This window comes from Monopterus albus, unplaced genomic scaffold (genome assembly GCF_001952655.1).
Source record: "Monopterus albus unplaced genomic scaffold, M_albus_1.0 scaffold328.1, whole genome shotgun sequence".
Lineage (NCBI taxonomy): Eukaryota > Metazoa > Chordata > Actinopteri > Synbranchiformes > Synbranchidae > Monopterus > Monopterus albus.
In genome coordinates this window covers 216,084-241,659 of record NW_018128208.1, presented here as the reverse complement: position 1 = coordinate 241,659, position 25,576 = coordinate 216,084, and the positions used below count along the sequence as shown (strand labels likewise).

At 43.2% G+C, this 25,576-nt stretch overlaps 2 protein-coding genes across 4 annotated transcripts in view; one reads left to right on the top strand and one right to left on the bottom strand.

Moving 5' to 3' along the window:
* sipa1l3 (signal-induced proliferation-associated 1 like 3) overlaps positions 1 to 18,524 on the top strand; it is a 78,711-nt gene extending 60,187 nt beyond the window's left edge. For all 3 annotated transcript variants that reach the window (XM_020624484.1, XM_020624483.1, XM_020624485.1), the window contains exons 8-24: positions 524 to 681; positions 783 to 1,365; positions 2,286 to 2,384; positions 2,500 to 2,675; positions 5,420 to 5,662; positions 6,589 to 6,771; positions 7,319 to 7,443; positions 8,285 to 8,400; positions 8,496 to 8,944; positions 10,132 to 10,362; positions 10,741 to 10,903; positions 11,005 to 11,179; positions 11,325 to 11,474; positions 12,143 to 12,269; positions 12,745 to 12,826; positions 14,234 to 16,699; positions 16,751 to 18,524. In XM_020624484.1, the coding sequence (XP_020480140.1) occupies positions 524 to 681; positions 783 to 1,365; positions 2,286 to 2,384; positions 2,500 to 2,675; positions 5,420 to 5,662; positions 6,589 to 6,771; positions 7,319 to 7,443; positions 8,285 to 8,400; positions 8,496 to 8,944; positions 10,132 to 10,362; positions 10,741 to 10,903; positions 11,005 to 11,179; positions 11,325 to 11,474; positions 12,143 to 12,269; positions 12,745 to 12,826; positions 14,234 to 14,428 (3,255 nt within the window). In that variant the 3' untranslated portion in view covers positions 14,429 to 16,699; positions 16,751 to 18,524. The remainder of the gene's footprint in view (positions 1 to 523; positions 682 to 782; positions 1,366 to 2,285; positions 2,385 to 2,499; positions 2,676 to 5,419; positions 5,663 to 6,588; positions 6,772 to 7,318; positions 7,444 to 8,284; positions 8,401 to 8,495; positions 8,945 to 10,131; positions 10,363 to 10,740; positions 10,904 to 11,004; positions 11,180 to 11,324; positions 11,475 to 12,142; positions 12,270 to 12,744; positions 12,827 to 14,233; positions 16,700 to 16,750) is intronic.
* Positions 18,525 to 18,904: 380 nt separating this feature from the next.
* rrm1 (ribonucleotide reductase M1 polypeptide) lies at positions 18,905 to 21,975 on the bottom strand. The gene is made up of 3 exons (XM_020624532.1): positions 19,987 to 21,975; positions 19,285 to 19,473; positions 18,905 to 19,201 (listed from the first exon to the last, which is right to left on the bottom strand). Exons 1-3 carry the CDS (start codon positions 21,946 to 21,948, stop codon positions 19,010 to 19,012), a joined length of 2,343 nt encoding a protein of 780 aa, XP_020480188.1. The 5' UTR covers positions 21,949 to 21,975; the 3' UTR covers positions 18,905 to 19,009.
* Positions 21,976 to 25,576: the final 3,601 nt, after the last annotated feature.

The following is a 25,576-nucleotide window of genomic DNA, read 5'->3' as shown; positions in this document are numbered from 1 at the left end:
AGGAAGTGTCTGGAGAGAGGGAGGTCTGGGCATCTTTGCTTAGACTGCTGCCCCCGCGACCCGGTCCCGGATAAGCGGAGGAAAATGGATGGATGGATGGATATTCCATGTTTGTCAGCACTACATCGGGCACAGTAAACAGAATTTTCCAGTCTGCAGCCTGACTCGAGTGAAGGATGCTCCTTTGGCATTTTGCTGGAGAATCTGTGTATCTGGAGTGGGCTGGATTACATAATTGGTACTTTCACACTTTCCTGTGCAGATGAAGAGAGGATTGGCAAGCTCTGCACCACAGACACAGCCTGGACTGTGTGGCACACCAGCTCACACAGACACAAATAGCCCACACAATCTGAAAAACAAATTACATAAAGAGCTGTTGTTTGGTGTCTAGTAGTGAGTGTCTCAATCTCTCATTTCCCTTGCCAAGCTTTCTATGGTTTACTAAGTCAGTGATGTCCATGTTTGCTCATTTTATTAATTCTTTTTCCTCCTTCCTTCTCTCCTGTCCTCTCCTGCACAGCTTCTGAGAAAGAGGCACATAGGGAACGACATCGTCACCATAATCTTTCAGGAGCCTGGAGCTTTGCCTTTCACCCCTCAGAATATTCGCTCACACTTCCAGCATGTCTTTGTTATTGTCCGTGTGCACAACCCGTGCTCTGAAAACACCTGTTACAGGTAAACACTTAGAGCAGGACAAACACCTTGTCAGACACACACTGCTATGATAAAAATGAGGAGTTTCTCACCCCTAAAATCCACCTCGCCTTTTCTCTCAGTGTTGCTGTGACACGGATGGAGGATGTGCCCCCCTTTGGCCCACCCATCCCCAGTGGCGTCACATTCCGTGACCCAGAAACCTTTCGTAACTTCCTTCTAGCCAAAGTTATCAATGCAGAAAATTCAGCGCACAAGTCAGAGAAGTTCCACACAATGGCGACACGAACGCGGCAGGAGTATCTGCGTGACCTGGCTGAGAACTACATCAGCAGCACACCGCTCGACTCAGCCGGCAAGCTCAACAACCTCATCTCCCTCGCATCCAAAAAACGTGAGCGCTCAAAGGCAAGAGAAGGAGCAGAGCTGGGAGCTGAAGGCGCCATCGCCTGGAGGGTCCAGGCTCAGGATTTTAGTGGAGGTGGGACCGAACTCTCATGTGCTCTGGGTGTGTCGGCTGAGTACGTGCTCCTTATTGACTGTTCCACCAAAGAGGTGGTGTTTAACTGTTTCTGTGCGGACGTGATCGGCTGGACACCGGAGCGTCTGGCACTGAAGATCTTCTATGGCAGAGGAGACCACATCGCAGTGCGGGTACCGGAAGGCTGTGCACAGGACATCAGGGAAATGGTGCAGAGGTTAAAGGTGAGAGCTTGTCCCATTTGAAATGTAGGGCATGACTCTGTGTACATATATATATATATATTTTTTTTTTCCTGAAAAGCTTAGATGCTGACTATAAACTGCACCCCCCCAACACACACACACGCACTTCTTTTTACCAGCAAAAAAACCATCCATGTTTACTAGCTTACAGTTCTCTTCTTCACTGTCTTGGTGCATTGTTTTGTTGCTTTCCATGCTACTGCCACCAAGTGACCGTCAGGGTAATAGTGTGAAAATACACTCGGTAAAAACATTGTTCTATAGAACTACTAGTGGTTAATAAACTCCACAACAAGCCTTTAAAAGCAGGAAATTATCTATCACATTTTTTTATTCCCACAGTGCAAACATTTGTCTTCAAACCACCAGCAGGATGAATTGCATGTTCTGCTTTGTCAAGTCATTGTTTTTTTTGTTACCATGTGCTTACTAAAGTTTTATCTTGAAAATCGGTGGAATTGTTTTCATGCCTTTATTCTGTTGTATATGTTTTGAAGTGTTGCACTCAGCAGGTTTCCAGTGTTTTTCATTCCTTGAAAGTTTTTCTAAGGCACCTGGGAAGCCTGTAAATTCACAGACTCAAAGGATTTTACTGCCAGAGAAAACAACATGACCACAGCAGGAGTAACTGTGATGACAGTTGCATGAAGGAAGGGCTTTCTTTTGAAAACAGTGTTGTGTAGATGAAAACATCTGTAATCCAGTGGTATGAAATGCTTTATGTTGCATAGCATGTGTTACATGCAGTCACTTTCTCAAGTTTCATATTGTGATAATCCCAGATAAAGTTCACAGAAAGCTGACTGATTCAGACTGTTTTATTACAAATGAAAGAACATAATAGTTTAATTGTGTTATTTTTATTTTTGCTAATTTGTCCTCCCTCCTGTTTTGGCCAGTCGTTGACAGTGGGATGCGAGACAGTGGATATGACTCTGAGAAGAAACGGACTGGGACAACTGGGCTTCCATGTTCGCTTGGACGGCACTGTGGCTGAGGTATTGTCAAATCGCCATCTGCCACGCCAGATCTCATACTGAAATACTCATTTTGAAGAGTCTTGGCTGCACATAACTGGCTTGTTTGAAGACCGTTTGTGGTGTTCTCATGCAGGTAGAGGAATATGGCTTTGCCTGGCAGGCAGGACTGAGGCAGGGCAGTCGGCTGGTGGAGATCTGCAAGGTGGCTGCAGTGACGCTGACTCACGAACAGATGGTCGACCTGCTGAGGACGTCGGTCACGGTCAAAGTGGTCATCATTCCTCCGTATGAAGAGGGAGGGCCTCGCAGGTGTGTTTAAGTCTGAATGTTTCTTTGAGTGAAACTAATGAGGGCGCTTCATTTATAAACAGCTGTGGCAAATACAGATGTCAAAGCAGTGGGTGGGAGCTTAGGAGGGCACTGAGCAGGCAGGAGTGGAAGGACAAGAGTGAGTACAGGATGCTCAAACACACAAAGATGGTGGCCAGACTCCAATGTTCTGAGAGGATTTTGTGTGGGAGTGTGTAAAAAGAGGAAGCGAGTGAACAGAGAGAAAGAAGAACGAATCGTTCAAGAGGAAACGGGCGAAATGAGGCACAGAGACAACAAAGAAAGAAGCTTTTGTTTAACATTTATTTAAAAACATCTCCTGTTCTTTGTTTCTTTCTCTGTTTCATATATCGCCATCTCGCTCTGCTTATTATCATCCTTGTCATCCTTTTCCCTCCATTCAGCTACACATAAGGCCTTGACTGAGCAGCGTTTCACAACGGTTGCAGAGGTGACGAAATAAATATACAGAGTGTGTTGTTTCTGACTGGAGAACCGGGGCTTCTAAATACAGTCATTATGTCTGGCTGTGTGATCGCACTGTGGTTAGATTTCTTTAATGTTGGAGGCAGTTTAATTACACCAAGTTAAATTCCTTTCAGACACACACACTCTCTATCGTGGCATTGGAACAGCTGATAATTAGTCTTGTATTTCTCCCTCTCCCTCTCTGAATCATGTGTTGTTGTGTGCCAGGCAAGCAGATTGGATGAGATTAAGGACTGGAATCTGCAGGAAAAATGGGAGACCACAAAAAAAACAATAAATGAATGGAAGTATTTAATTAAAAATGCAATCCATGCTCAAATGAAAAGGATGGAGACGAGGGAGCAATGAGAGATTGAGAGAATGGCAGCAATGAGTTTGTTCAGAAGAGCGCTCGGTGAGGAGGACGTGTCTCAACACCTCCGAGATTGAGAGAAGTGGGTGGAAGAGAGAAAGAGAGACCAGAGTTGGAAGTGTTTTTCCTTTCTTTCCTGCCTCGGACGTACACACGCAAGATGGACGGGTGCAGCAGAGAAGAGGTGTGATTGATGTCAGCAGTGTGTTTGGCCACATGAGTGTGTGTGTGTGTGCGTGCTGGGGAGCTCCAGCTGTGTCACCTCAGCCAGTGCAGTGGAAGAAAAAGTGCATGTCTACTCACTGTAAGGTTGGTATGCTCGTGTGTCTGTATGAGGGTAGAGCATTTACTACTATTACACAGATGGTTATTGATTCACTATTAGTCCTTGATCAATCAAAATGACCGGACCACATGTTGTGTTCATGCAAATTAATTTGTGTTTCTAAATACAGCACAGTTGTGCACCGTTGCTATAGTTCTGCTAAATGCACTATCAGTTGATATTTGGTGATGTTCATGGTATCATCTAGACATTTGTTGGTGTGTGTGTGTGTGTGTGTGTGTGTGTGTGTGTGTGTGTGTGTTCTTGTTCTGTTTACACCTTGCTAGAAATTGATTAGTCGATTGACAGAAAAATACATGCCAACTAATCTGATAATTGTCATTTTTCAAGCAACAATAATATGTATGTTTAGAATATTTCAGTCTCTTAAAAGGAAGACTCAATGCTTTTCTTACTCTCACGGGTGACGAAGGAAGCATCACACACTGCGTTCGCATCTTTTATCATGTTGTTTCTCTTTAAGTTCTTATTTAATTCCTCTCCTGCCTTATTTCCCATCACTGCAGTTTTTAACTCTTCACTTTGACGCTATTTTTCCTCCGTCATTGTTGCCCTCGTCTTTCGTTTCCTCCTCCCTCTTCCTCTCGGCATTTATCTGGTTTTAAATACATCCTCTATGCATAATTGATGCCTTCTGCCCTCCTGTAATAGCCTTTGTGAATGAAATAATGATGATGTATAAAAGGTATGTGATGGATTTAAGGCTACTCTGGGAATATTCAAGCATTTTAGTTGAGTGCTGTGTTTGTGTCTTGAGTTAATAAACGAAGATGACCGCCCTCCGACCAGGAGCTCTGACAGTGATTTCATAATTGATGTGACTAAATGCCAGCTTGTCTTCATCCGAGAGCTGTTTTCCTCTTGTGATATTTTGTTTTAGGACAAGGAGTTAAAAGGCTACTTTTCTGTGTTGTTTTAGGAAACTACTGAATGATACTGTTATAGACTTTAGGGAAAAAAAGAAAACTTTTAAACTAAGCATACATTTTAAGCACACTAACTATGACCTAGTGCACATATTCCCAAACTTTTAACTAACTATGACCTAGTGCACATATTCCGTGTGTGTATTTGACCACATTTGATCCATAGGCATGATGGGAGTCCTGATGTGCCGGTAATCAGTTTCCTCTCTATCTCCTTCCACCAGTGTCAGGGGAGCTCATTAGTGAGCTCTGTTATGTGTCTGCTGTGTGTTTGCACTTCCACAAAGTGTGGTACAAGAGGATGATAATGTGTGGTATTCCTGAGGAAATTCGTTGAGCACTTGTGATGCTCTGGACTTGGCACATAAGCCACAGTTCTGGTTCAGCTGCAGTTCAAGCCTTGAGAGAGGAGGCTGCTGTTTCTTATCACTGTTTGTACTGACCCACAGCTGAGGATCAGAAGCTTTGGGTGAAGGCTGTGTTGAGATACAAAGAGGGTTTGGAAGGCGAGCTGCAACATTTAAGTGTCAAACTTTTGATTCACTTGCTGTGCTCGATTTCTGATGCTGTTTATCTACTCGTCTTACTAAAAGGCTTCTCTCTTTTTTAGGGGCTGCACAGAGGAGTATGAGATGAAGACCATGGAGCAGAAGCCAGAACCTGAGCCTTTGGCAGCAGGCTACCGACCCTCGCCTCGTCCAATGTGGCGATGGGACAGTCCACCTGTTCCTCAAGGGCTCCACAGCGCTCCCAACCCACAGCGTTGGGGCCCCATGGGTCCTCCAATGCCCCGCTCACAGAAGGCGCTGATGCCAGTTCCCTACAGAGAGCCTCAGCACCTCAATGCCAAGAGGTGAGACTCAGAGCCACTATGCTGCGTTCATTTATCATCACATGGGATTACAAGTGAGACCAGATCCCAGGTCCCAGACTTCCTAATCATCCCCCATATGTATAATGTCAAATCAGGCTTATGTCATGCTCATTAATAGCTGTTTCCACCAGCTGACGATACAGTCCAGCAGTCACAGCTTTGTCGATGGGATGGAGAACAGGGATGTTAACGTTCCTACGTAGCTTGTCAGCTACATCCATATAAAGTCCTAACAGAAACATGCTCTTAAAAACTAGGAAAAGTGGCAGCACAGCTTAACAGGTTGTTTTTAGTCAACTTATAAAAATAAAAATAAAAGCTCAAAGTGGAAGTTTGATTGTCATGGAAAACGTTCTCCCAATACCCACTCTGTGTTTTGAGTGTATGTTAAGTTACACTGTGACTTGGTTAAGGCAACCAAACCCCACCTCCAGCACATGTCTGATGAAATGGCAGTTCGGTCTGTTTATCAGGCGGCTGTTGCAGTTGCATGGAGAAACTTATTCCTTCCATCATAATGACATTGTAAAAGCATTGTAAATTATGTGACCCAATCAGTTGACGGTATTTCTGGCTTCACCACATTTTAGAGATGCCCTCCTGGAGGCAGCTTCATGCAGCTTAATAAATTAATTTCAAATCATCGGTATTCATCAAGCTGAATATGTTTGGGGAAGTGTAGTCATAGAAACTGACATTTTGACACACCGCCCTGTCCCAGGCTTAATAACCATAGTCAGATCCTAGCACGTTCTGAGTGGATCGCCTTGCTGTGGCGCTGTTTCTCACTAAAGTTAGATAAATGATTTTTTGTGTTCCACTCACAGCCTTATTCACACCCCTCACCTCTCTGCAGTCACTCTGTTTCTCTCTTGGTTGACCCTCGTCCTCTGTGTGTCCTCCAGGCCTGTGAGCTACCCAGAGAACCACTACAGTCTGACTCCTCCAGGAGGCGACCGAGTTCTGCCCTACAGAAACCCTTCAGCCAGCTTCTCCTCGCCCTCCCCTGGTCTGGTAGGCCTCTCCTCCATGGGGCCACCTGGACTCACACCAGGCCCCTTTGTACGCTACAAACCTTCACCCGACAGGTGTGTGGAAGTGTGTGTGTGTGTGTGGTCTTGTGTTCTCTGAACTCTCTTCCGTCACTCCTTTGATCTTGATTAAACATGTCTGCTGTTACTCATAATAGCTGTTTTGTGTGTTCGAAGCGGATTAGATCGGTTCATAAAACAGACTGAGCAGTGTGCCGATTTCAGGTCTGCAGTTAGACGTGTATGAACGCACTGTCTCCTGTTGTGTGGGTGGCTCTTGTGTGGAGGTTGTTAACATCTTATCCAACTAGAGGAACCTGTTTTATTTAACCGCCATGCAGATGTAAAACAGAAACTGAAGACCTCCAGTGTTAGTCATTGACACTGTGTTTTTTGGGCTAGCTGCATGTCTTTAACCTTAATCCTCTCTGTGTCCCACTGTAGTTGACTGTGTGTGTGGGGGATGTGTTTTTGGATAAACTGTGGTATAAATAATAATATAAATTAATGTGATTTTCCCAGGTATTCTAGTTATTTTACAACAGGCAGTGGTATGAATGTGTGAATGTGTTTGTTATCACATACCCTCCCTCCTCCTGTGTAGATATGGTACAGGACAGCGGTCCCTGCTGCCCTATGAGCCCCACCTCAACGTGGACATCATGTCCAGTGGAGAGTCTTCCTCGGGCTTCACCAGCCAGGAGAGCACCATGGAGCGCTGCAAAACAGGTACATCATCACCTTAAAAAAAAATCACTGTCACATTCTTACAATTAAAGTACAACAAGTTTCATACTTGTTCTACTTTAAAGCAGCTATAATAAATACTTTTTTATTAACAGTAGGAAATATCACTTAACTCTACAGTTTCTATCAGATCTACAGAGTTGATTGGTGTCTTTCAACTCATTCTTTTGGTTTTACCGCCCACAGCTTTAGTATTTTGTTTACTCACCAGTTCACCTTGCCTGCAACAGGCTGCTGATTTCAAAATGTAGCAGCTAAAGAGCCAGATTTCCTTTGGGAACTGGTGGGGAGTAAAAACTAGTTTAAACCCATAATAACAAAAATTTTTTTTGACCACTTGGGAACAGAGGAATCAAGCTGTAAACACAACACTGACATCTTAGGAACTTTCAGTTGATACAGTGAACTCCTTAGTAGGGATGCACAATACTAATACCAGTATAGGGTATCTGGTCTGATGCCACCCTCTAGTACTCATACTCGTAAAAGTTGTCCGATGCTACACACTAATACCACTTAACAGCAACATTATATTAACCTCACACTGGCTGTGCTGGTTATTAGGCAGTGAAGAAGAAATTTCAGTGGTTCATATCCACTCAAAGATAAGTGACAATGACAAAAGTAAAGCCAATCATATCTATATAGTTTCAAAGCATGTGTATTGCATTTGAGTAGAGATAACTTGGTGTAATTTGAGTGATTGCTGTAGGGAAGGGTCAGTGTTTAAATGTGATATAGGTATTTAATCCTTTTTGTCGGTCATGAAGGTTCAGTGTAATTTGCTTTAATCCCATGAGCGTCTGTGTGTGTCTTCTGGCAGAACCCCTGTGGCACGTTCCAGTTTCGTCGTCTCGGGGACCAGGTGGTGGAGGGGGGCCAAGGAGAATGACCAGACAGGATGTCCCAGGGAAAGACTCTCCAAACAGACACTCGAAGGTCAGACTTGGCATTACCTCATCCCATTTCTTCATGTGTCTCCTTCTCTGCCTCATTTCCTCCGAGTCTGACTCCTGTCCTTATGTCCTCTGTAGGGTGAGACTCAATACTCGAGTCACTCCAGCAGTAACACTCTGTCCAGTAACGCCTCCAGCAGCCACAGCGATGAGCGATGGTTCGACGGAGGAGCTGGAGGTGAGCGGGGAGGGGGCGGGGTTTGCCTTGCTGACCCGTCTGACCAAGACCCCGACCTTCTCAACAAGGGCGGGTCCAGCGACAGCGGCATCGATGCCTCGACCCATTACAGCAACACTCGCCACGGGAACTTGTCCAACACCCAGTCCCACAAGCCCATGCACTGCTCTGTGACCTACAGCGGCGTCCAAGAGCTGTCACTGGGAAGGAGCAGCGGCAGTGCAGAAACACGGAGACGAGAGTCTTCACCCATCATACCAGCCACAGCCAATCAGAACCAAGGGTATCGGACAAGGACATTCCCGCCTCCTGGCGGCAGTGCGGATAAGATGGATGCTTTCAAACCCAGGTAAGAGACCAGCTCACTGATGAGATGCATCTTTTATGGCACTTTTTATGAAGCTAATATTAACTAACATTAACCTCAGTGAAAGACGGCAAATTCATCCTGCAGACAGACGTGACAAATGAAAGTAAAGGCCAACATGAAGTGTCTCAGTAAGGTGCCGGGCCACAACGTGCCACCAGAACAGCTTCAGCTTGGCACTGACTCTCCCAAGTCTCTGAACTCCACTGGAGGCATGAACACCGTTCTTCCAAAAGAGATTCCCCTCATGGTGTTTTGATGATGGTGGAGATGCTGTCTCCTGTGTTGAGACCTGGTGACTGTGAAGGCCACAGCATATGATTCACATCATTTTCATCAAACCATTGTGTCCTATGGATGGGGTGGCACCATCATCCTGGAAGAGAGCACTCAGTTATTCAGGGTTTTGCTTTCATTAGTCATCTGTCTCTGTGTGCTTTGTAATAACTTGACTTTTAACAAGATCTGAATGATTTTAAATGAAGGATCCATCAAGCAGGAGTAAAGTATGACCACCTGCTCCTCTTTAAACACTGATACAAGAAATTGCAGTTTTAAAGTGCATATTAATATTTATAGCAACTTAATCCTTTATAAATTATCATGTGACTTTTTTTTTCCTGTTGGAGGACTTGTCACTGCCGCCCCCACATCATAAATGCATGTAGCCACTGAACAGACCAACGTGCACAGGCTTTAACCACTCTGTGTTGGATTAAAACGATCTGTGTTCAGTGCCATCATCTGTAGTGCTGCAGTCTGTGCCCGGGATGTGTTGGACCATCAGTGCACTGTACAATGTAATTGTAATATAATTTTTTTTTGCTGTGGAGAAGAATTGGTGGAGAAAAGACATTTCAAGTCCTGTTCTGCTGTTATGCAGGATGGCAAGGTACTTAATTTCGTTGATTGGTACAGGGCATAAACACAATGTTATCTATCAGAAAGTATCCATCTAAGTAATGTAAAATGATTTTAACATATACCCTTATTCACACCATGTAGCTGTTGACTTTCTGTCCGGGCGTTTGTATCAACACTTAACGTATGCCACCTAATCAGCATTAGTGAGTCAAATCCAAACATAGTTAGCTTCCTGTGGCTACCAGTCCAACTGACATTTGTGCATAAATCACACATACATCTGGATGTCCTGTCTATCTTCTCAGGGCCTACACACCCCAGGGCTACAAGACTCCGACGGCAGAGAAAGCGTGGCCCATCCGAGCTGCTACAGCAACACCCACCTCAGCTCAGTTAGGTGCCATCCTTCTGTCCAGCTCTGCCCCGAAGGCTTTACATGGGAAAAGCAGGCAACCCGCCCGGCAGACCGAAGACAACAGTCCATCACCTTCGAATGCAACCACAGCGTCCAGCTCTGACAGCAACAATAGCAAGAAGTAAGACGGAGACTAAGCTCAAAATGATCAACATTGATTTACTCCCAACTCCTGATACACACCCCCTAAGCGGGCACACGGCAGTGGAAACGAATGTAGAACCTGGGTGTGGTTACACAGCCCAACACATTTCTTTAGGTTTGTGTGGTGGAAAAAGCCTAGAAGTAATTGTAACCATGGAGCAGGTTCAACGTCACTAATAGAAAACTCAGTATCCTGGGTGCTGTTTTTATTTTAGATGAGCTACTGAAGTAGTGATCGTTAAACACGCTCGAGGTTTGATTTTTTGGAGCGATGCAGGAACAGGACACGATTAAGAAAATACATAATTCTTACCTGATCCTCTGTGTTTCTGTTGCTTACGTCTTTTGTCAACAGGCAGGTGGACACGAATTCAAAGAACGTCTTTGGACAACCTCGACTCCGAGCTTCTCTGAGGGACCTGCGTTCTCCACGACGGACGTATAAGAGCACCATCGAAGATGACCTGAAGAAACTGATCATCATGGACAATCCAGGAGAGATGCCACAAAGAGAACCAGTGAGGAACACACAAACACTTGTGGACCATTATGTCTAATCGGCAGCACTTTCACAATCTTGCACACACAGCTCTGATCTCTGTCCCCTGTGTCCCTGTAGTCTCCCAGACGAACTCTGCAGCGCACATTTTCAGATGAGTCGCTGTGCAGCGGGCGCAGAGACTCCAGCTTTGCGACCACTGAGAATCAGACGACTCCAACCGATGTGCTGTTCACCTGCACGTTGCCCACACGCAGGCATGCCATCTCTTCCAACCACTTGCAGAACAAAAAGAGTGAGTTCCCAAAGCAGTGCTATTATAACTGTAGTGTCCACTGCATTTGTTGCATTCATAAGTCCTGCAGCCTTGGTGTATGTGACGCTGTTGTTTAATGCAGAGGTTTGTTTACTTACTGCAGCTGTTGTCCTCTGTCCCTCAGTGCCTCTGTCTGCATCAGAGCTGTCTCTGACAGAAGTAAAGGACAAAGTTCCCCCTCTGAGGAGGCTCGATCCTGGCCTGATGCCCCTTCCTGACACAGCCTGTGGTCTGGAGTGGTCCAGCCTGGTCAATGCTGCTAAAGCTTACGAAGGTGAGGACTGAGACACTTCAGGATTAGGTTTGTTCAACCTAGGCTCAGTGTGGGACTCTTATTGTTCTGTAGGGGGTTGTGTTACAGTTTGGACCAACAACTCTTGAATTTAGCAGCTGCCCTCAGGCAAGAAGATGGTGCAGGTTTGATGTATGCACACATACACAAGTGCTAACATCAACTACCTTTATGTCAGATTAAGTTTAATGCTAAACAAATCTAAATATAACTGCTCTGTTGTAACAATGAACTAACCAGTATACACAATCGTAAACTCCTGGTGGGCGTGAGACTTATTGTCTGGTTGCTGGGGACTGATTGCTTTTGCAATGCCTCAGTCAGCTCTCTGTTGTCACTCGGCAGTCCTGGGAAAGAAGGAGGGACCTGGGTGTCATTTGCATCTCGTACACAATCACCTGCTCTGCTTCTCGGCTACTGTTTCGTTTCTGGGTCTCGCTGCTGTCTCTCATGTCCACAGAGACTACCACATCATAAACAAACACACTAAACTGAAACCAACACCTGATCCACGGCCTCACCTGCTGCCAGGTCCACCTGCGCTGAGATGTGTACCGTGTTGTATATCCCAAGAGACCCTTGAGTTACCAAAATAAAACAAACTAGTTTATGCAGCTTTTATGAAGTGCAATCACGTGTCTCTGTTGCAGCACAACGAGCGGTTTCCCTCTTCTCACTGACTGAGCCACAGGTTGGAGGTCCAGAAATGAGGCCGGCCGTCAGTCCAGTCCAGTTTCTCACTCCTCAGACACCACGGACCACGCCAACCATCAGCGGGTAGGTCCATCTCAACACCACACAGGTGAAACAAACTGTATCGGTTGTAAAGTAATGAGAGAACTGGAAGAACACAGAGTATCTAATTATCCATGGCTTTGTTATGTTTCAGGCCTGCTGTCCTGTTGTAAACCTTGTCACTACTGCCACCTTGTGGTAATTTATTTAACAGAATTAGAAGTAAATCCCCAGGCTGCTAGTCCTCTGTGTATTCTCACCAGAGTAACAGTTGGTTGTTTGAGTAGGCTCTGTGTTGCCAGAGGAAGTTTGTTCTGCCAGGGAGCAGCAAGACAATGACTTTCTTATTGAAACTGAGGAGCTTTTATTTTTTAGGACGTTCAGACATGAACACCATTAACGCCCGTCTTCCCTGTAAAACCTACATTCCCCGTAGAGCTGTGGGTGTGTACGTGGCTCTTTAGAGTGTTGTAATTGTTGGCTCTATGCAAAATAATGGTGCTGTGTGTGTCTACAGTGACGAGGTGCCCAACGATTTGTCTGGTCGGCTCTACCACCTGGAGGTCATGTTAAAGCAGCTGAACAATGATCTGGAGAAAGTGAGTTTTTGTTTTCTTGCAATGTTACCTGCATTAGACAGCTGAAAGTACAATGACACCACAAACACTGGGAGGAGGGTTTTAAGCTCCTTAGTCCTCTGTAGCCACCAGCAAGTTTCAAACTTGTGACTTACTAAACCAGGTTGCACCATTAAAACTAAAAGAAAATTTTTGCTAGTGAAGAAATTAGTCATGACTAAACTGATTGTTAGGAAACATCTGTAGTCCAGTGGACTCAAAGGCAGCCAGCTGCTGTATGGATTTGGGGGGTAGGTGATATATTTAACATGAGTAGAATACCTCATAAATGTAAATATAACTTTGTTTTATTAAGTGCGCCATATGGAGAATTACATCTTTTCCTGCATTTAGCACTAGAAAGAAACATCCAAGTAAGCAGCCTGCGCTTATTAGTGAGTTGTTTCAGCATCATTAACTTTTTGTAATGAGAGATAGGTTATTTTGTGAAATGTGAATTTACATCTCTGTGTTAGCCCTGCGATGGATTGGCGACCTATCCAGGGTGTGCCCCGCCTTCGCCCGATTGCCGGCCGGGATTGGCTCCGCCCCCGTGACCCTGTTCAGGGACTAAGCAGTAGAAAATGAATGAATGAATGAATTTATGGTACATAACTGAATTACTGACACTCACTGTTATAGTTTGAGAGAGGAGCCTGCATACCAGCTTTTAATCTTCTTACTAAGGCTGCAGTTAATGATTATATTCATTTCAGTTTTTTTATTAATTGCTTTGTCAAGAAATTGACAGTAAATAGTGAACAATGTCACTAATAATTTCCTCCAGCCCAAGGTGACATATAAACAGCAGTCAAGAGATCTAAAGATATTCAGTTTACTGTTAATATGTAACAAAGCAAAGAAGACAGAAACAGCAAATGACATTTTGACCTAAACGATGACAAACAATTATTAAATTATCAAAACAGTTGCTGATTAATTTTCATATGTAGCATCATTTTGATCAGGTCTCACAATGTCACTTTAAGCAGTCTAGTGTGGTCATTTGATCCAGGCACCTACGGAGGAGTCGCACCAACAGTTAGTAGGCGAAGATATTTTCTAACAACTCATCTCCACATTAGCATTTGAATTATAACTAGAGTGTCTCTGAAACTCTGACCAGCTGGTGCACCTGATTCCTGGGCCACATTTAAACCAAGGGAATGATGGTTATGTTGTACGGACCTACTGGGAAGTCCCTTTTTATTTTTTATTATAATATACAGATATTGTGTCACTGATGTTTGTGTTCAAACTCCTCATGAAACCCTCAGCTTTTCTAGTTCACTTTGAGTACATCTGGATAACAGTAAATAGTCAACATCCAGCCACATGAACTGAGCACTCATCATTTCTCTTCTCTCCTTGTTTTGTTGTTTCCATCAGGAGAAGCAGGATAAAGTGGTTCTGCTCGCTGAGATGGCCAACCTGAGGGAGAATAACCAGCGCTTGCAGGAGGAAAGCCAGACAGCCAGTGAGCAGCTGCGGAAGTTCAGCATGCTTTTTACCAACCTCAACAGGACAGGAAGTGACCACGAGGCTCACTCCTTAACACATGGAACTGACTCAAAGAGGGAGTGAAGAATAGGAAACGTGTGAGCTATGAGAGAAATATTCTTTCAGGAGTCAAAGGTTGCAGTGATGTAACTTCTCTTAGCTTCTACTTGACTGCCTTAAACTAGAGAAGAATCAAGAGACAATGTCTTTTTTTTTTTTTTAAAGCAACTTTCCCAAAAAGTCTCAGCAAGTCTGTGCACAGACAGAGCAGAGACCCTCCCTCTCTTTTCTCTGAGCCCGCCTATTTTTCTAAACTGAAGTCAAAAGGTCTTATATACTTGTCATATATATATATAAATATTTAACATTACTGTGCTGGAGGAGCAAGAAGGAGAGGAGAACCAGACTGTTTGTTTCAGAGAAAACTACATCACCTGGAGAGGCCTAATACTGTAGCTGCAGCGAATCAGCCAAAAAAGGACTCATTACAGACTGCATCTCCCAGAATGCACTAGAAGTGACAGAAACTCTACAGACATGGTACTGTAGATACATACCTGTGGTACAATTCTCCTGTATCAATATTATCTATATTGTACTGATATTGCCTAACAGTTGTACTGAAGAGGTGTGTGTGTGTGTGTGTGTGTAAAAATGATGGTACAGCGAATATTCAGAAGCATTACTGCACAACAGTGTTTGTGCTCAAGGACAGATGCATTTTATTACCCTCTGGTGTGTGTATGTGTGCTGCATAGTGAGGACCAAAAAAATAATTTTTTTGCTACAGAGTGAGGACATTTTTGGAAAGTGAGGACATTTTGGCTCGTCCTCACTTTGTCAAAGACTTTTTTGAGGGTTAAGATGGTTTTAGGCATCAGGTTAGAATTGGGTCTAGGTTAGGTGTTAGGGGGAAGGGTTGTGGTTGGGCATTTAGCTCTGATAGTTTAGGTTAGGGGAAGGGGCTAGGGGATGCCTTATGTCAGTGAGTGTCCTCACAAAGACAGAAGTATGTGTGTGTGTATTAATGGGAGTGTCTGAATAAGAGGTTGAATGTGATGGTCTGTTCAAGGACAGCGACGTGATAAACTAGTTTACTGTAACATAAAACTTGAGGGCCACAGTAATTTCCTTTCTTCCGTTTACTTGGATGAGCCGTGGCCCACAGATGTGAAACAAGCCATCAGTGTGTTGAGCAAGTGTGAATGGTTGATGTCAGAAATTCAGTGATGTACAGCTACCAGTATCACATCTCTAATTGTAGAACATTGTTTTGAATTTAATGTTCATTGTTTTCAGCGGTATCGTATCATCTCAGATCTTTTTGAGCTCGGGTTGTTATTACAGTACGTCAGTGAAATGATCTTTGTTGTAATGTTCAAAGCAGCACTTCACTTTGTTGAGTTTCTGGCCGAGATAATTAGATTAATACCAAGTCTAACGTTTCTCTGTTAGAATGTTATTAGGCTACAGCCACCAAACTGTTTCTGGCAGTACAAGGACTGGAAACCATTTATCTTGTTAACTGAAGTAACAGAATCCCCCCCCTACCAGCACATCTAAAGGTCACTGTTTGATAGGTTATATCTCATTTCTTTAGGTCATACACAAAACAACTTGTAAATATGACAATTCACTGTTAGCTAGTAGCAGTAACTTTCTGTTGTCTCTGCTGGTTGCCAAGCAACTGGTCTGGGTGTTGCATCATATACATTGACCCACCAAATTTGTGAATTGATTAGGAATTTGAGCTAGCCACTGCGGACGATTTTTGGACCTAATGCCTTATCACAGGGGTGTTGAGCAAGTTGTGACCCAGGGACAACCGTTCTGACTAAGTGGGATGGATAGACTGGATGGGCGCTGTTTTAATCCTGGAAGTCACCTTGGCTTTTCTAAAGTGTATATATTTGTATGAATTTTATTATTCACAAAGAATAAGTAATACATGGAAATGAGTTAAAAAAAAAAAAAGATTTCTACAATGAAATTCATTGAGTACATGTTCAGGGGCCACTTTAAATGCATTCACGGACCACCAGGGGGCCACGGACCACTGGTCAAGAACCCACACCTCATCACATAATTAGTGAGCTTCAGGGGCGCTGGTAGGGGGACGTCATTACCATTGGACAAAGCCAGGCTAACAGTCTCTTCATCAGTTGGCTGCAGTGTATAAGATTTGACTGACACAAAGCAACGCGGTCACATTTATTTGTTTCCAGTTTGTAAAATTAAGTACAAATTTGACTTTAGTAGTTCCTGTTTGCTATGTACAACTATAGGTACTAGCAGCTTTCACTGAACTCATTCCGTTACTGAAGAAAACCTGATTTTCTCAGGTATGTTCTGGAGGTTCAGAAGGACTGTCTCTTTTGATTGGATGGACACTGGAGATGAGTGTAGGTTCAGAAGGACTGTCTCTTTTCTATGATTGGATGGACACTGGAGATGAGTGTAAATAACAGTGAAAATACATGTTTCCTATGTTCGGGTTTGACCGAGCTATGACTGGCTCCTGTCAAATGGTAACAAACTGGCAAACCTGTAATTTGGCTGTAGCTTAAGGGATCAATGTGAGAGTGGTAGCAATCTTTTCATTTAATTCTCAGCAAGGAAGTGAATAAGTGTTTTTCAAAATGTCTAATTATTCCTGTAATTTTGTCTCACTTGCATACTTGTTGAAGATGAAGCTCGGTCACCACTAATTGTGCTTATAGAAAACATGTACTGTATGTGGACTCGCTCGACACCGCCTTCATATCAAGAGTCGGTCTGCATGCGCAAGAGGATTTGCCCCCGTGTTCTCTGATGAACACAAGACACTATTTATACCACTAGCTTGCTTAACGATGTTGTCTACTATATCTATTTTTCATACAGAAGTGTGCGTCTGTCTGGATGCTGGTACTGAATGGACAGTACGTCCCAGCAGAGGATGAATCCTAGCTTCCAGTTTAAGTTTAGATATCACTGATAAAGTTGTACTAAATCTCCACGTGCGCTGCCCTGTGGAAGAGCTACTTCAACTGTTTGAACTTTCCAACATGCTCAGGTTTCTCAAGATGCTGTTAATGACACTTATCATCGATCAGAGGCGGGTGACACGAGGCATTGTACTGAGACCATGTAAACTTGTCTACAATCTGAGATTTTGACATTTATACTATTGTAGGTGTCCATTTAAAATGTAAAAGCATTTAATTTGATGAATTAGTTAAAAAACATCAGATTTTTCATAGTTTGCTATATCTTGATATGAAAATCAGGTAACAAGCGTCCAACTTTTATCTGGACGCTAAACGGCCATTTTCTCCTGATCGTCTTCAGCCCATTGAAAAACAAAACAAAAAAAAAGTTCTGTGCCTGCTCTACTGCTCTCACCTCATTTCTTATTCTGCAGCCAGTTTTATTGCTGAAAGTTGGCTCTCGTCATCCCAGTACCTTTGACACCAGTGACATTAATACCAACGCCTGCTTGGACTTTTGATTTGGGCTCAGAAATGTGACTTTTACCAGTCTGTCAAAAACACATTCAGGCCTCAGTGGGGCTCAGACACCCCTTAGAATTTTCTTTTTTTTTCTATATTCAGATTTGTCGGTTTTATTGGGGTCCGATCAGGCAGTGACACGCTCCTGTTACTCGGAAACCCTTCATTCCTGCATCTTCACAGGTGTAGCTGTGATTTTAGCATCTGCAAGTCTTAATCTTTAGCTCGCTTATGTAAAAGGGGCAAGGTTTCTTTATATATTCATTTTGTTCATGTTATGTATTAACTTTAAGCTATTTATAGCACACAATGATCGCTGTTGGAACAAATCAATAATGCGTTAAGGTTAACGGTAATACTGTATGACTAGGTTTGTTTATTTAGATGTGAAATATTTTGGTAATTTATTTTTAACCCATTGGCCACTGTTGCAGACAGTAGTGGAGAGGGTACTGTGTTTTCAGTGTATTTTACTTCAGATTGCTGTACAAAACTGATTTGTATTCCTGTTTTCTATTACCTGACAAGCGTCTTCATGGCCATCGGTGCTTTCTGCATGTGGCGGGGGTACACGATCCACTGATGAGACGCTCCGGTTGAACATGGTTTCCTTTGGGTTGTAATAACTTGTACATTTTAAAGTGTAAATTGCGTTTTCATTATTTTATTAAAAAATATATTAAAAGTGACTACCAGAACATTTGTTTATCTTTCAAAATGTAAAAGACTATCTTTTTTTAAACTCATCCCTCTTAAGTTGCACAAGCAGTAGTAAACTTGGTCTGCAGCAAATGTTTGTTACTAGTCACACAAAAAACCGTCCAAGCCCTAGTACAACACCATCTCTAACTATGACCTCAATAATGAGCATATAATTGAAATTATACATTTATGACAAAGTTAGGACAACTGATCACATCTCAGGCTTTTTACTTGAACAGCTAAAACTATTCAAACTGTGTTGCAGCCCTGTAGTTTCTATTTTAGTTTTAATCAAGCTGCTTTACTCTTCAGTTCCTGCAAGAATGCTGAAACAACCTGCATAGAAAATTTTATTTTTCATTACAAAGCTGTTCCCAACATTACAAAAAGTGTGTATTAAGACAGCTCACCTTAATGAAAAACAAATATTCTATACACTCTTGACAGTAGGTGTGTGCCCTAGTGAGGATGTTTAGGATCCACACATGAGGCACTCATCTCTGTTTTCCAGAGAACACACCATGGCTGCAGTGTTGCGCTCTTTGATCTCCTGCCCTGAGGCTTGGGCTGGCGGCGCCTCCTTCAGCTTCTCCTTGTTCAGGGTGAACTGGATGGGGTTGGCGGCAGGCTTCGTCCTCAGGTAGTACATCCCTGTCTTTAGGCCCTGCGGGAAGAGGGACAAGTGAATTTAATGTCTTGTTGCATTCACAGCTATTGGTTCAGATTTGTTCTGAAGGTCTCACGTACTAGTTTCCAGCCAAAGAAGTGCATGCTGGTCAGTTTGCCATAGTTTGGCTCTGCGATGTGGATGTTCAGAGACTGGCTCTGGTCAATGAAAGCACCACGGTCGGCGGCCATCTTGAGTACTGTCTTCTGGGAGATTTCCCACACAGTTTTATACAGCTGCTTCAGATCATCTGGAATCTCATTAATGTCCTGTTGGAATAAAATGAAAAACATCACATATTATTTCTTTAGCATTTAAATAGTCACAATATTGCAGCTGAAAAATAGTTGAATTAATTATTCGAGTCAGGCTTCAAGCAAAAATGCTAAACATTAGCTGATTACAGCTTCTACCTGTTAGTTGGACAAAACAAGCTACTTCAATGTGTCACCTTATTTTTTTAAGATTTTATCAAGAAAACAAATCAGTAAAAAGTAACCAATCTGCAGCCAACACAACAACACGCATGTTGGTGATGAGTTAATCATCAGGGTTGCGACTACAATCATTTTACTAATCCATTAATTTGTTGATTATTTACTGGACTTAGTGTATAAAATGTAAAAAAAAAAAAAAAAAAAAAAAAAAAAAAAAACCCAAAATTTTTTCTTCAAATCTCACTTTGTTCGACCAACAGCCCAAAACTCAAAGATCTTTGATTTACTGTTGTAGAGGATAAAAACAGGCAGTACAACACATGTCAAACAATTCACTTCTCTGACCTGGATGGATCCATTGTGAGCTATCAGCTGGTTCTTCATCTCCTCACTCCACAGGCCCCTCTCCGTCAGGTCTTTGAGCAGATGAGGATTAACGATCTGGAACTCTCCGGACAAGACCCTACGAGTATAGATGTTGCTGGTGTAGGCTTCAATAGACTCGTTGTTGCCCAGGATCTGGGCGGTGGAGGCCGTGGGCATTGGGGCCAGCAGCAGGCTGTTCCTCACGCCGTGCTTGGCGATCTTCTCCTTCAGCAGTTCCCAGTCCCACAGGCCGGTGGGCGTCTTCCCCCACATGTCGTACTGAAGGATGCCCTTGCTGACAGGAGAGCCTTCGTAAGTCTCGTAGGGGCCAAGCTCACCAGCCAGCTCACAGCTCGCCTCCAGGGCTGCGTAGTAGATAGTCTCAAAGATCTGGGTGTTCAGCAGCTGTGCCTCAGGACTTTCAAAGGGGTAACGCATCAGGATGAAGGCATCTGCCAAACCCTGGACTCCGATTCCTATTGGCCTGTGACGTTTGTTGGACTTCTCGGCTTCAGGTACTGGATAGTAGTTAATGTCGATGATCCTGTTCAAGTTTTTGACAATAACTTTGGTCACATATGCCAGTTTTTTGAAGTCGTATGTCTGCTCAGGGGTAACATACATGTTGAGAGCGATGGAAGCCAGATTACAGACCGCTACCTCATCTTTGCCGGTGTATTCGACAACTTCTGTGCAGAGGTTGCTGCATTTGATGGTTCCCAGGTTCTGCTGGTTGCTCTTCCGGTTGCAGGCGTCTTTGTACAGCATGTATGGTGTACCAGTTTCTGTCTGGGACTCGATAATGGCGTACCACAGCTGCTGAGCCTTCACCACTCGTTTGACCCTCCCCTCCTTTTCATATTTGGTGTAGAGTTCCTCGAACTCCTCCCCCCAGCACTCATCCAGTCCAGGGCACTCGTTCGGACACATCAAAGACCAGTCTTGGTTGCTCTCCACTCTCTTCATGAACAAGTCTGGGATCCACAAGGCATAAAAAAGATCTCTGGCCCTCTGCTCCTCCTTCCCTGTGTTCTTCTTCAGCTCCAGGAAGTCAAACACATCAAAGTGCCAGGGCTCCAGGTACATGGCGAAAGCGCCGGGTCTCTTGTTGCCACCCTGGTCGACATAACGTGCCGTGTTGTTGTATACTCTCAGCATGGGGACCAGCCCATTTGAATTGCCATTGGTGCCAGCGATGTAGCTCCCTGTGGCTCTGATACAGCTGACCGCCACACCTATTCCTCCAGCCGATTTGGAGATGAGGGCACACTGCTTCAGTGTGTCATATATGCCCTCAATGCTGTCGTCCTTCATGGCAAGCAGGAAGCAGCTGGATAGCTGTGGCTGTTTGGTTCCTGCATTAAAAAGTGTAGGAGAGGCATGGGTGAACCACTTCTCTGAGAGCAGGTTGTAGGTCTCAATGGCTGCGTCGATATCGGTTCCGTGGATTCCATCCGCCACTCTCATGAGCATGTGCTGCGGCCGCTCGGCCACTTTGCCGTTGATCTTCAGCAGGTAGGACCTCTCCAGGGTCTTGAATCCAAAGAAGTTGTAGGAGAAATCTTTGTCGTAAATGATGGCCGAATTGAGGCGGTCTTTGTTCTCAAGAACAATGTTGAGGGTTTCCTTGGAGATCATCGGAGAGTGACGTTGATTCAGAGGGTTGATGTAGTTGTACAGGTCCTCCATCACGTCACTGAACACCTTCTTTGTCTCTTTGTGCAGGTTTGAAACCGCGATTCGTGCAGCAAGGATGGCATAGTCAGGGTGTTTCGTTGTGAGAGTGGCGGCGATCTCTGCTGCCAGAGTGTCGAGCTCCACGGTGGTGACACCGCTGTACAAACCCTGGATCACCTTCATTGTAATCTGGGCTGGGTCTACAAAGTCTGAGTTCAGGCTGTAGCAAAGTTTCTGGATGCGAGAGGTGATTTTGTCAAACATGACACGCTCTTGGCGTCCATCTGAAAATTAAAATGCATATTAGTGAACACTGTCACTCCTGCCTAAAGCTGTCAACAGACACTCAGCAAGGACACGACCATCGGCTGGCTCAAACGCAGTGACATACAAATCTGTACCGTTCTGCTCAAACTGGAGTGTTTATCACTTGTTTTTTAAACACATTTGTAATTGATAAATATATTTTATATAACTATTTTATCTTGCTGTTATTTTTAAAGCATATACGATCTGATTAATGGATCATCAGGAAATGTATTGGGAACTATTTTGTGATTTAAAAAAAAATTTTGTTTCAAACACCACTTTGTAAATGTGGATTTCCAATTGTTTTCTTAGACATCTGATATTACACTGAATCTCTTTGGTTTTCATAATACTGGTGGGGGAAAACATTGGGCACTGGGAAATTGTGACATTTTAAGGTAACTGAGAAAATAATCCCCAGAAAATTCATCATGTAAATTATTATTGCGACCCTAAAGGAATTACAAAGACGATAACATTTAATTCAGATACTGTTATTTACACCGTTTTAACACAGTATACATTGTTTTACTGATAATATACTAACTTGTTCTGTTCCTAGGACAAAAAAACTTTAGTTATATGAAAAACTGTCAAGATGCAAATGACCAGACTTTTGGCGAAATAACACCTTGCTGTTATTACTGACAACTCTGCAGTAATTGGCAAGTTGTGAAATTAGCTTTGGCCATGATTGTATCATTTGGACTAATAAAGCCACTGGATTAAAACAAAGGGCCTGTGGTTGCAGTGTTTCACCTACCATTATATTAGGGGGGTGCCTCGCCCCCCCCTTGAAGGTCAAGTTAATTATATTAAATTTTATTTTCTATATAGTGCCTGATCACAACAGAAGTTATTTAACGTTACCTTTCCTATAGAAGAGGGCTATACCTTTTTCTTGTATTAACGCATTTAATTTCCATGAGATGTGAATTTCCCAGTTACACAGGCCAAAACACACCCACATACTTATTCACCCACACACACACAAACACAATGCCACTAAAGTTGTTGCCAGAAATGTTCATACCTTTTTTATGACCACAAACATCCTGGACAGCCACAACAGGGACAGGTGTGTCGGGCTTGGCCGAGCCCTCCGCTGTTTCTCCTGGCAGAGGAGCGAGCCCGGCGGCGAAATCTGTTTGTTCTTTTGGGCCCTTTCTTTTAAACCGTCCTCTCATGTTGTACAACTACTGAAAAAGAAAAAACGTTAGAGTAAACTAAAACTAAGTTGGAGCTGTTACCTTAACCCTTCCAGTTTTAAAAGTTCAAAATAAAATACTAACCCAGTTCCTGTGGCTGGGCTCAACCTCTTCAGCTCTACCTCAGGAGTGCGGTGGCCTCAGTAAGTTAGCACCTGTCCCACAGACTGACAGATCTGTGTATTGTATCTGACTGTACCTAAGATGAAACAGCCACGCCTGGTGCTTCAGGGAATTTGTTCAGTCAACGTCCACGCCCACACTGTCATACAAATACCTGCACTTGCATAGCAATGTTAACACTGCAGTTCACATTTAACAAATACTGTAATTATATGTTCAATAATATCCTGAATTTAGGCTAAAGGCTTGACAGAAATCTGACCCAAAACTGCTCTCACCTTGGCAGAGAGATGCATTTTGCATAACTCAGGCCACCATAGGCCTAGGTATATTTGACTATCACTATATTTACTTCTCTCAATATATGCATGTTGGTTGAAGCTACTGTAAAAAATGATCAGCCTTACGATATATAGTACATGTGATATAATACAAATATAAAGTCACTTGCCAGCAAAAAAAGCCACTCAGCTGAGTTTATTAGCTGAGACCTGTCCTAAATAAAACAATTCCATCAGGGCTTTTCTCAAGGACAAGACTGAGAATGTTATATTTTTGTGGTAAACATTTATTATCATCTGACTAAAACAGTAAAGAAAACAATTTAATTTGCATTTCTTTATAAAGCATTTGGCCGACTTGAGCACTGGCCTAAAAAATGGGCCTGTTGTGTTACTTGTCAGTTGTGAGACATCTGACTTGCTCAGTCTGAACAGACATTTTCAGTGTCAAACAGAGCCACCTGTTGGATACAAGGAGCTATAAACGAGATTCTGCTCTGACAAGCAGTGGTGGAGAAGGTTCTCAGATTGTAAAATATTCTGTTACAACTAAAAGTCTGGCATAAAAACATTACATAAGTAAACAAACAAACGTATTAGTATCAAAATTTACTTAAAGTACTAAAAATAAAATTACTCATTATGCAGAACAGCACATTGCACATGAATGTATATCATATTAGTGGATTATAATTATTGATGTCTTACTGTGCACATCACATTTTATGTTGCAGCTGGTAAAGGGGGAGCTAGTTTTATTAACTATTTTATAATTAGAATAACTTAAAATCCTGATGGGTAGCTTGTGAATTTTCCACCAGGAATCAACAGTCTTATGATTACAGTGTATGTGGTATTATTAATATGATTATGTAAAGTAACTACTACTGTTAGTTTTCAGACAAAAGTCAAAGTAGGAAGTAGCAGAGAATGAAAATTCTAAAGTAAAGTACAGATACCTGAACACTGTAGCTAAGTACAGTACTTAGTTACTTTGCACCACTGCTGACAAGTAAAAGAGAGGCCCAGTATTGAGACCAGTGTGAACAGGGTGAACACTGAAAAGGTGCAAGTTTAGACTGTATAATTGCTAAGGCTGTACAAGTCAACAGTGTCAGGGAGTATGTAATTTAACTGGTAGTTCAACTATATTCATAGTTGTGTAGTTACTAAAGTAGTACAATGACATTTTAGCCTTTTTTGTAGTTAACTACTGCAAATACAAATCATGTTGGGCCATGAAAAGAAAGGACTTATTTTTATTTTACCATTGCTTTTCTAACCCCAACCGCCTTTTGGATAGGAACTTGGAGAGACTGTTATGGTTAGTCCCCCTCGCCAGGAGGGTGAGGGAGAACTATGGGGTAGGACTCAAGATAGCCTACCCAGGGCTAGTACACAAAAAAAAGTTTAATGTAAGATAACAACAACGTAACAACATAACAGTGTCCATAATACATACAAGCGAAGGGGAGTGATGACGACGGAGACCAGGACGAACAGGTGCACACACAAACTAACGGCAGGAAACAGGAGTAGAGGACCAGGGAAGACAGGCGAACAAAACGGATATCCACGGCACAGGGACTGTCAGCCGGGAAATCAAAAGGACGTAATTCAGGTAAGTACTGTAAAGTAAGTTAGGTCATGCTCTGGCAAAGACGGATCAAAAATATGTGGTGTGGTGGGGTGTAGTGTGAAGAGCGTAGCGCGTAGGGTGTGTGGAAGAATCAAGCCAAAAAACGCACAGTATCTGTCAGCGTAGCAGTCTAACCACATTTGTCCGCGTTACTATGTTAATGTTAGTTAAGTTAATGTTCGTTATTGATAGTTAATGTTCCGGCCAGCACGGAGCGTCTGCCAGAGGTTTATATAAGGAGAAGGTAATCATCGGGATGCACCCCAGCTGTGTGCGTAGACAAACCAGTTACTAATTACTGGAATGCAACACAGCTGAGGTGCAGAGCCCAT

What these genes read in the sequence shown, in the direction of transcription:
- rrm1 (XM_020624532.1), bottom strand. Translation starts at nt 21,948, where the DNA reads ATGTTTGACAAAATCACCTCTCGCATCCAGAAACTTTGCTACAGCCTG. An exon ending in CTCACAATGGATCCATCCAG is followed by an intron (nt 19,474 to 19,986) that starts GTCAGAGAAGTG and finishes TTATTCCAACAG; the next exon opens with GACATTAATGAGATTCCAGA. An exon ending in ACTTCTTTGGCTGGAAACTA is followed by an intron (nt 19,202 to 19,284) that starts GTACGTGAGACC and finishes CTCTTCCCGCAG; the next exon opens with GGCCTAAAGACAGGGATGTA.